General features: G+C 40.9%; 2 protein-coding genes across 3 annotated transcripts; both read right to left on the bottom strand.

The window, feature by feature from the left end:
• Positions 1–152: 152 nt before the first annotated feature.
• LOC117457570 (TLC domain-containing protein 3A-like) lies at positions 153–3049 on the bottom strand. Of its 2 annotated transcripts, none has more exons than XM_034097721.2 (5): positions 2733–3049; positions 2204–2287; positions 1772–1991; positions 1591–1686; positions 153–1051 (listed from the first exon to the last, which is right to left on the bottom strand). In XM_034097721.2, the coding sequence occupies exons 1-5, from the start codon at positions 2852–2854 to the stop codon at positions 770–772; spliced, it is 804 nt and encodes a 267-aa protein (XP_033953612.1). In that variant the 5' UTR covers positions 2855–3049; the 3' UTR covers positions 153–769. The 2 variants fall into 2 exon arrangements, with proteins under 2 accessions (XP_033953612.1, XP_033953613.1); XM_034097722.2 differs by having other exon boundaries at positions 2693–2771.
• Positions 3050–6245: 3196 nt separating this feature from the next.
• Positions 6246–7517, bottom strand: LOC139434924 (GTPase IMAP family member 9-like). Its single transcript, XM_071205104.1, has 2 exons — positions 7480–7517; positions 6246–6920 (listed from the first exon to the last, which is right to left on the bottom strand). The coding sequence occupies exons 1-2, from the start codon at positions 7511–7513 to the stop codon at positions 6346–6348; spliced, it is 609 nt and encodes a 202-aa protein (XP_071061205.1). The 5' UTR covers positions 7514–7517; the 3' UTR covers positions 6246–6345.
• Between the last annotated feature and the right edge of the window lie 3722 nt (positions 7518–11239).

Here is an 11239-nt window from a genome sequence, read left to right as displayed (position 1 = left end):
CCTCTCTCAAACTGTAAAGGGTTCTTGAACAAGATGTTGAGGCTCCGATATTTACATTAAAGTTAGATCAACTGTTCTACCTGGTGCTCTCTGTGTTTAGGACATGTATACATTAGTACTCTCAACCACAGAATTAGCAAAACATATTTTATCAAGTAAAGAGTATTTGTTTTATTGGTACAAAAGTATTCTCTGCAAACAGTAAAGCTACAGTAATAACATAATTTAAGGTCGTTTCTCAAGTACATACAGCAGACAAACAAATCATTTCCAGTTCTAAAGCTACATTATGCCGTAGTGCATGGTGATTGAATATTGGAGCCAGTCATTGAAAAAGTCATACATTTAAAGAAAAAAAAGTATTATTTTGATAAAGTAATAATATTCCAGAATAATCTCTAAAAAGTTACATTTTCAGAAAAATAAAAAGTGGGAAAAGTTGGCGATTGTTTCGAAAGTAACAGCATTTCAGACATAGAAATGTTATTCATATTATAGAATGTAATGAAAAATAGTAATTAAGTATTACTATACCTAATAAGTTATTGCTAGGTATATTTCAAATTCTTCCATTTAACTCAGATCAAATATTACCTTTAAATATATTAGAAGGAAAAAAATGAAGTTCTCAAAATAATAAATCTTAAATCTCAAACTATTGCTTTTTTCCGCATGATAGTAACACTTTGTCCAAGAAAGACCACATTCCTGAATATATTAGATTTTTATAATAGATGTTATACCCCATTATATCACTTTTCATTCCTCCTTAATGGCTTTTCATCCCCCCCCCCCCTCGGCTCTGTCTCAGGTACAGTCTCTTAGCTTTCCTCAGCAGCAGGATGAACCAGTAGACCTGAGGAGCCAGGATGGCCAGATTACCCACGTTGCAGTGCAGCGGCAGATGGAAGGCCACTCTGTGCAGGGGAACCCCAAACTGCCGGCCGTACATCCAGTACATGAAGGGGAAGAGCAGGATCCGACAGGTGAAGAAGCTCCAGAGGATGATGACGCCGTTGATCCGGTGCAGCCTGGTGTCATCGAGGCCCAGCTGAAGATCAGGGGACAATAATGAATTCCCTCTGGAAGAGCTGAATAGCTTTTATTTAACACTCTTTACAATTAACATATCAGTCACTACAGATGGTAGCAAGCCAGCATGCAGGGTGTTGATCTGCGCGTTTGGAGCTATTTGGGGTTCAAGGTCTTGCCCACTTCAACAGGTGGATAGGAGAACAGCAGGGTGAGCGGAAACTCCACCTCCTCCTGTTCTACCTCACACAACTGCCAGTTTTGGCACTAAAGTCGATTCAGTAATGGGAAACGTGCACACAGAAAATGACGCTTCAAAATGTGTGTGCGATACTTAGATGGGGAAAAGTAATTGGTATGGAAGCCCAGTTTCTTTATGATGGATAAAGATAAAGAAATAAAAACAGCGGTAACAAGTGAATAAATAAACTACTAAACATCATCACGCCGAACATTAGTCGCCTTTATGCACAAACATGAGACTATGATCTATAGTTTGTTTGATTGTAGCAATACTGCTAAATATGGCTAAAATGTTTTGATGTCTTAATAGTTTACCTGGATGAGAATCTTTCCGACAGAGACGAAAGGTGTGCTGAACTCTGTGGTGAACAAGCAGCCGATGAAGAAATCCCCCAGTCCCCTCCTGAAGAACTGCAGATCAGATGAGACACAGGAATCAGTGTTTGTACCAAACTGGTCAAACACACTACGTCAGGGATTCCTCCTGCAGACTCACCAGAGTGATGGGCATAAAAATGAGTAGCAGCGCCAGGTGATGGAGGACCAACATCCAGTCCTTACTGAGGAAGGCCTTCACCGTCTGAAGAGAGTGGCCGCTCAATGAGCTGGAATGACCTCGGACCCTCTGAGTGTGGTAGTGGCTCAGATACATGGCGAAGATGTCAAAGGCCATATAGGGAGCTCCGAACAAAGCAAACCAGTTGACCAGCCAGTGACTGCATGGTGACACAGAGAGCATCTGCACTTAAATAACAGTGTTATGCAAAACTTAACGTAAAAAGACACAGACCAACTTGATTTTGTTTGGCGACAAAAACCCACACTGGTTAAATGATTTTAATTGCAGCAGTGTAAATGATATTAATGGATACACACTGAATTAAAAAAATATATTGAAATCATATTAATTCAAACATGACTCTCCTACCTGTCAGTCATGACGTCATTGCAGGATGCCACCACTGTGACTCCAGCTGCAGTTGCCAGAGATGCATGGGTGGCGGAAACCAGCCTGAAGACACATTTAAAATAATAAATTCTTATGCAGAAAAAAAGAGACAGCAAACACATGGCTTGTGGAAAATGACACGACACTCCATTGAAATACATGCGAATGTAATAGATGTATTGCTTTTTGGCAACATGCATACATAAGTAAAAAAGTATAGTACTTATTCCTTTCTGAGGTTGAATGTGATATCTTCGGCCAACATAGTACACACATAAGACCGAATAATTGCGAAAATTCTAAATTGTCATACGGTTCATAACAACATGTGTAGCCTGTGTATTATAAGACAATTATGATTATTTTAAATCCGTGCCGAATTCACAAGCTCTTTATATAAACTAATAACAAACAGTTAGTAAATCTCCACAACGCATTTATATTGATAGATAAGCAAGAACTCATTACATCGGCGCATGTCTTAATGGAGTTCGGTGTGTGTGCTGACCTCTCACTGACGCAAACTACGTCGGCTTCACTCCAGTGTGTGAACCTGTCTCTCAGTCCTTTCCTGAAGCTAAAGAAAAGTCCTGGAAACACCACAGCTCCGCAAAGCAAGGCGGTCAACATGATCTCAGCCCTATGTCTCAGCCAAGTTCTTCCTCTTCCTGTAGCCGCCGACTTCGAATGATTATTCAGGATGGCCCAATCCCAAACCACGCCATACACCCTACCCCTACACACTCGCAGCTCAACGAGGCTCCCTCCTGTCAGATGGAGGGAGTAAATACAGCGGCAAGCTTTGGGACAAGGACAAACTCCCTTCTCTCCGGCAGAAACAGGAAATGCCGTAACTGTATGTAACAACGGTTTCAAATCAGCATCTCTTTAGACAAAACATTAAAATGAATAACTATAATAAAACGCCTCTTTTGGTTTTAAACCTGATTTTTATAAGCTTCTTAGTTTTTGCAACAATCTGTAAATATACAACTTTATAATAAAATGCACACATTTACCTTTTTCTAGACTAAACACAGGTATACGATCCTAAGTTAAAAAAAAATACGAGGTTATCATGAGGTTGTTAACATCGCAATTTATCAGTGGATGTTTGCTGGAACTACTTGTAAACAGCTTGTTGTTTCATGACGGACACACACAGCGTTGAGTCCGGTCAGGACAAATTGAGTTTGGATCATACCTTTATTCTGATATGCACACATGATGTAGGCCTACAGTATACATGTACTATGAAAAAATTCAAGTATAAATTACATTAATATATAAATAACATGATTCTGTGATTCTCCAATCAGACCTGTATGTATGTATTTCTACAGGTTAAAACACTTCAAAATGACACATTAAATACAAATAAAAACTCTGGGCACTTTGCCTGTATGAAACTGAAATAAGCTGGGGAATGTTATGGGATCTCATTTTCATCAATGTGATGGAGAAACAAAGCATTCTGTAATTCACTGAAATAAACTTTCTCTAAAATAATGACAAATATCTGATATGGATTCCCATTGGATTTCGTTATATTTCAGAAAATATGCTGTTTGACTAACACATCTTTATAATACTTACAACGTTTTGTTCAGCAGGATAATCTTTACATATTAACACTACTTTGTGCTTTTTAAAGCGTAAATGTCTCATCTCTTTCGACTCCACTTCGAGCGATAGAATGACTAACAAAGAACTGCTAACAGAGCACTTATATACTAATAAAGGACTGGCTTATCTAAAGCCAGTTGAGTAGCACTTGAAACGATTGGCTCTTTGAAACCTGATGTTCTTATATGATTCTGTTTTCTTCAAGGTTGTGTCTTCCTGGTCGAATGTACTTATTGTAAGTCGCTTTGGATAAAAGCGTCAGCTAAATGCAATGTAATGTAATGTAAATGCAGATGCCAGAAGTTAAAAGCTAACGCTAGACCAGTGGTTCTCAAAGTGGGGGGCGCAGAGGCATGCCAGGGGGGGGCGCAAGAGACCAGGAGGAAAAATGGCTGTTAAAAAAAAAAAAAATCATAAATTGAAAAATTATTGATTCGAAAATAATATGATGCAGTACAGTACTATTACGTCTGGGTCTCTGTTTCATTACAGCTCGGCTCTGTGTGTGTGCGCGAGCGAGAGAGAGAGAACGCACCGTACCGGAGATCGTTGTTGTTAGCTTCTGGTGCTAACATTGGAGAAGCAGTGGAGAGCGTGGAAGACCTACGGTTCCTTGGAGTCAACATCTCCAATAAATTAACATGGACCTCAAACACCTCAAACCTGGTGAAAAAGGCACAGCAGAGACTGTTTTTCCTGAGGAAACTAAGACAGGCCAGGCTTCCACAAAAACTGCTGGTAAACTTCTATCGGTCGACCATTGAAAGCACCCTGTCCAGCTGCATAACTGTGTGGTACACCAGCTGCACAGCCGCAGAGCGGAAGGACCTGCAACGGGTGGTGAAGGCTGCTCAGCGCATCGTTGGGACTGAGCTGCCCAACCTTGATAACATCTACAAAAGTCGACTGCAGAAGAAAGCCAGCAGTATCATCAGAGACATCACACACCCCGGCCACTCACTGTTCGAACCGCTGCCATCCGGCAGACGGTTCAGGTCCATAAAAGCACGCACCAACAGACTGAAGAACAGCTTCTTTCTCAGAGCTGTGGCCTCCATCACTCCCATCCCTGTCCAACCACAAAACGCACTATAACATGCACACATACAAACACATACTTCCCATCAAAGACTGCAGCCTAAAATACCATGTTATTTATTTTTATTTTTATTAAGTATCAACTGATATTTTTTAGTAACTATTTATATTTAAGCATTGTAGCTTTATATATTTTAACATTCTGGTAAAGTGCATATGATGACCCTGATTATTATTGCTACTATCTCTGCTTTATCACTGTTTTTATGGATGTGTTCTTATTTATGTTATGTATTGCATTGAGAGATGCCAACTGAATTTCGTTGCACTGATGTGTGATGACAATAAAGATATATTCTATTCTAGCGAGCTACGCTAACGGATATAAGGAGTTGTTTCAACAACAAGGTGGAGGAGAGTCCTCTCCTGTCCGACTGAGAGACTCAGTGAGCTAAAGGACTCTCTGAGTGTTATCTCAGTGGGTGTCAAACGTTTTGGTCACCATTAATGTAAACAATTATTTCCGAGGCACACGTTTATATGATCATTATAGTTATAAAAAAATAAGAGAATAAATGAAAAACAGGTATGAAATACTATATGACAGTAAAACAAGAATAAAGTTTAAAAGGGTGATTTGTAAAATATCCATAAAGAAAAAGTAAATCTGTTTCCAGTTCTGTTTCAATTGGGTGCTGAGAGATGTATCCATAGATCTCTTCATGTTGCTCTCAAAGTGCACCAGATTGATGCATTTAACTTCAAATCTTCCCGGGGGAGCTTGCCCCCGGACCCCCCTATGTGAGGTCCACACACCACCTATAAAAAAGCACTTTACCCCTGCTTACACCTATACTGTATGCCTCGAGCCTTCATTGTAACTGTCACACTGTGTATATGCGTGGGGAGTGTTGCAGTAGAACATTCCACTGTAGCGCCCGGTACATTAATGGGAAACCCTAAATGTTTGAGCACCCTCTATGAAACGTCAAGCTACCCCACAGCACCCCAAAATAAATATCTGGCGCCGCCGCCACTGAGCCTGACTATTTGTGTTGGGGGGGCCCGACTTATTTTTTTCTCCAAAGGGGGGGGCCAGACAGAAAAAGTTTGAGAACCACTGCGCTAGACTAACTGCATCACAATTGCACCCATGCTAAGCTTAAGGCAGACTTGTGATGGCGTTTAGTAGTTTATTTAGTCACTTGTTAGCAAATGTCATTTTTATCATACAAGACATTTTGGGAAATTCACGATTTGGGTATTTACCGACATCTTTTATGTCGTAAAAACAAAGTATTAAAATATCTTCAGCTTGTGTTAACCACAGACCTTATTTCAGGCATTTAACAAAAAACACATTCAAAAAAGGTCTGATTCAAGACAAGGGAACTGGAAGTTGTAAAATGCTAACTAATTTCCAGGTTTTAGGACTCGTTCTTGCACCACTAACTATATCATTGCTCTAGTTGCTCCACCATGTGCAGCAGCTGCTGTACTTGAGTCCGGTCGCCTGTATTTGTGCAAAACACTTGGTGCCTTTGTCCACATCTGCCCAGCAGCCACTGCAGAGGCTCTCCACTCTGCTCGATGTGACTCTCCACTGTCTTTCCTCTCAGCTCCTCTCCGTAGGTGAACAACACCACAGTGCTTCTCCACACATCCTTCCCCAAAAGGCTGAGGTGCATCTCCACCGCTCTCCTGTCTTTCTCTCTGAAGGAGCCCACCGGTACAGTCAGAATGAACATGACTTTGCTCCACACGGGGCAAAGGGAAGGGCTTCGACTGATCTCCGTCCTGACCTGCTTGGAATTGGCCAGACCAAACAGGCTCCACCCGGGGGAGTCCACCACGATCACAGGCCACCCCGATACTTCCCCATGGCGTACAGAGCACCTGGTGGTCTTTGTGTCGGTCTGAAACTCTTCACTGTCCAGGATCACGTTGCCTGCTGAGCTCTTTCCTGACTTGCTCCTTCCCAGCAGGATGAGGGCAAGAGGAGGTTTGATACCAGCTGACCCTGCTGGGAGTCCTGCAATGACATAGAACAGCGATTTTTACATTTCAAATATTTGTTCCTTTCCGATCAAGGGCTGAATTAGAAATATCTCAGATGAGACACATTCAGAAACAAGTATGCGAACACTGCAACTCTTTATATTTTTCTCGGTAGAGTTCACAAAAAGTTAGCATTAGATAATGCATCTCCATATTTTAAATTATATACAATTCCAGAAAACTTGTTTTAGTTAGTAATGATTTAGGGGGGTTTCATGGTGATATTTATTATCTAGAATGATGTCCCTCCCTAGTCTCTTGCAAAAGGTATGACCTTACCTTAACACATCTGTGAATACAGTGTTTCTTACAAATTAGTCAGCCAATTTTGTAGCACATACTGTATCCTATACAATTATCAGTAATAACCTGATTTATTTCACTATCATGTTTAAACAGGTGAATATTATTTTTAACACTTTTTGTAGTGATACAAAGAGATGATTTAAAAAGAAGATAACAAAATGTCAGTGTGAAAAAACATTTAACTCATATGTCAACAAATTGAAACGAAAACGCTGAACCCGGCTTACCTCTGGGTATTAGTTGTAATTGTTTGGAGGCCATCTGCTTTCTTTGCCATGGCCTCCCATCATGCATATCATGCATGACTCTCATTTCTATGTCTTCTTGTCTTCCTTGCGACCTCCTCGCCTCCCTTAAGCTCACTTCTCGTCTGAGCTGCGTGTACATCCTGTCCTGAACTCCTCTGGGATGCTTGTTCGCCTCTATCATCTTCTGGATCTTCTGAAACAGCTCTGCCACCTGAGCCTCTGAGGCCCCAGGCTGGTTGCTCAGAACCTGGTACCTGTTCCCACATCGCTCCAGCAGCCAACGAAGAGTTTGACCTTGGCGCCTAACGTGCTCCTTGATAGGGAGGCCTCCTGCATTGGTTGAGTCAAACATCAATGGGCAGAGCCAAAGAACCATCACTTTAGTTATGAAGGAAAGTCTACAGCCTAATGCTAAAGTCAGCAAGACACAATGGAAATGAAGTTTAGCAGGTATTATGGTAACCATCTTACTTTGTGTTAGTATGCTAACATTTGCTAATTAGCCCAAGCGCACACAGCTTAGTCTGATTTGCAGTATTTGGTTCAAAACGATGATATTTTGACTGGATTATGGAACTTTTATTCATCCTGAGATGAATATCGCAAATATCTAAACCAAATGTATAGTCAATCTATCCAAACATCAAGACATTTAAGGTTATTTTAAGTTAATAAAAAGACAATAGCTGTTGGGTTCCAACATTGCATTTTGGCCAATATGTTCCGCCTTTTTTACTTTCAACAAGGACCTTTAAATGCATGGACTGATCAAACACGATTGGTCAATACTACTCAGATTACAAACAGAAACCAAAAAGCTTCCAGTACCTAAATCTTGATCTGTTGCATACATATTTTGCATTCATATGCAGAGATCTGTTTTAACAGATTAGGGGCCACCAAAGTCAATAAACATCGGAACGCAGTTTCAATCCAATCAATGATATTGTTGCAATATTTCGATCTGAAATGTTCATAACAGGTCCAAATGATTTATGTATACCACCCCCCTGGTTTCTGATAAATTCTATTTCGATTGTACCTTGGCAAGTCTGAACATCAGACTGTAAAAAATGTGGTACTGCACATTGGAACAAATTATGTTGTGAAACAACAGTCAGAAGTGCTGAAAAAGACTTTAAATGTCTGTTGGAAACTGTCAGCTCTCTAAATGCAGAGGTGTTCATCAGTGGCACTCAGGGAGATTCAGCAGATTGTTTGCACTGAACACCTGGCTTTCCACTGCCTGTACTGACCATTCTGTCCATTTTATTGACAACTTTAACTTTTTCTGGGACCGCAGACATCTTTTTAAGGCAAATGGAGTTTGTCTGAACAAGTCAGGAGTGAAATTGTTTATCTCTAACATATTCAACTGCCTGCATCATCAATCTGTTCCCTCTTACAAGCAACAAGAGGAATCAAAACAAGAGGAAGACACAACACATCGCACAGAAAACCTTGAAAATCTATCACTGCACCCGCCTGAGGAATGTCTTGATTATGGGAGAAAAATGGAGGAGTCTCCACCGCCCTTCACCCCCCCTACCACCTCTGAGGATACTCTTCCTTCACCCCACAGCTCTATCTACTCTCCGTTCACCCTTTCAGCTTAGACACAGGAAGTGCTCAAATGTTTGTGTGAGTTTATCAAAATCTCGATTTTATGTTTTAACGGAAACATGGATTGAACAAAATAACAGTGCAGCTGTTCTTATCGAATCAACCCCTCCCAACTTTAGTTTTATGAGTCAGGAAAGAATGCAAAAGAAAGGGGGTGGAGTTGCTATTTTGTTCACTGATTCCATTCAATGCAGGAAGACATCTGGAACTTTGCTTCTTTTGAATATGTGGCCCTTCACCTGAAATGCTCCTCTCGAGCTCTGTTCCTAAATATCTATAGACCACCCAAATACTGTGCAAGCTTTTTTGATGACTTTACTGAACTGCTGTCTATAGTGTGTATTGACTTTGACCGTCTAGTCATTGTTGGTGATTTTAACATCCATGTTGACAACCCCCAGGACAGAGGGGCTAAAGAACTGTTTTGTGTTCTTGATAGCTATGGACTGACTCAGCATGTGACGGAGCCCACGCACAATAAGGGGCACACTCTGGACTTAATTATCTCAAAGGGTCTGAATATCTCTACGGTTGTGGTTGATGTTGCACTCTCTGACCATTCCTGTGTTTTCTTTGAGAGCTCTATTTATGTTCACAAAAATGTTCAAAAAGAGGTAACCACAAAGCGATATTTAACTGAAAATACTAGGGAAATGTTTACTCAGGATTTTTCTTCCACACTTGCCCCTGCTAACATCTCAGTAAATGAGCTGGTAGATCATTTTCATTCAAAAAATTAAAAATGTTATAGGTGCCATTGCTCCAACTAGGGCAGGCATCCTCAAAGTACGGACTCTGGTCCGGATCCGGACCGAACCGAACCGAACCACAACTGTCTCTGGACTCTGAGCAAATTATACTTTTCATATGTATTATCTGTGTTATCTGCGAGACATCGCCACAACGCAACGAGTCAAAATGATACGCTATGTCCATAGACCGCAAACAGCGCTCATCGGACATTTATGAGACAAAGTCTCTAATGTCCGAGTGCAAGTGAATGCAGCACAAGATGCACGTCATGTAACCCCTCCCCCGGTCCTGGCGCGAGCGTGGACATATGATTGACGGCGATTTCATTTGAATGGGACGGCGCACAACGAGAAGCATTCGGACCCAAGCACTGAAGGAATGAGGTATTTGCGGTCTACACTGACAGAGAAGAGACTGTCAGTGCGGCTGTACTCAGCATTGAATCAAAACGCACTAAAGCTGTTGATCTTAATACGTTTGTGAGGCGTTTTGCTGAACAAAATGGTAATCGCCGCATTCAGCTGTAATACACGTCAACTTGATGCTCTGCTCACGGATGAGCATACACAACTATTAAGATGATGACCTTACGTGTGTAAAATAATATATTTTTTTCTTTGAGGGGGTCTGCCCCCAAAAAACAGTTTTAAGTCCTGAGAAAGTCAAATAAGACGGTGTGTAAAACTACACTGCCCAGCCAAAAAAAAGTAACCACTTTGATTTAACTAGGTTAGTAGGTAAGGACATTCCACTGAATAATAACTGAAGTATAAAAGAATGCATGACTGAAGTGATGGAGACCATGTTGAAGGCAAGCAAAAAGAGGAAATAACAGGTCAAATCAAGCAAATGCCCCTCTCAGATTCCACAGCAACCAGAAGAACATAAATACTGGCTGGTGATTTGATTAATCAGCTTTGTGATGGAATAAAAAATGCACAGTGCATTTCCTTAGCTGTGGGTGAGTCCACTGACACCACTGACAATGCTCAGTTGCTGGTGTTTGTGAGTTTTTATGATGAGGCAAAGGGGGAGTTTGTTGAAGATGTGTTGGGCCTGACGAACCTCAGTTGACACACAAGGGGGCACATGTATAAAGCAATAATGGGAATTCTGAATGAAAAAGAGTGCAGCTGCCTTTATTCAAAACTGTGCAGCTCTTACACTGCGACTCTGAGGGGTCAAGCACAGACACAATAACAATGACAACTGCTGCATACAGATTATTTTTGTTTTTGCAACCTCGTGTTAAAAATCTTGTTGCAATTGTTTAAAAGTTTGAATGACCGTAATAAACGGACCTTTGTCTTATTGAAACATTTATTTTGGACCTTTAAGATTTGTATTTGAGTACCCCTGAACT

Source organism: Pseudochaenichthys georgianus, chromosome 13 (assembly GCF_902827115.2).
Source record: "Pseudochaenichthys georgianus chromosome 13, fPseGeo1.2, whole genome shotgun sequence".
Classification (NCBI taxonomy): Eukaryota; Metazoa; Chordata; class Actinopteri; order Perciformes; family Channichthyidae; genus Pseudochaenichthys; species Pseudochaenichthys georgianus.
The sequence above is the reverse complement of the archived record's forward strand: the minus strand, read 5'-3'. Positions and strand labels throughout refer to the sequence as shown.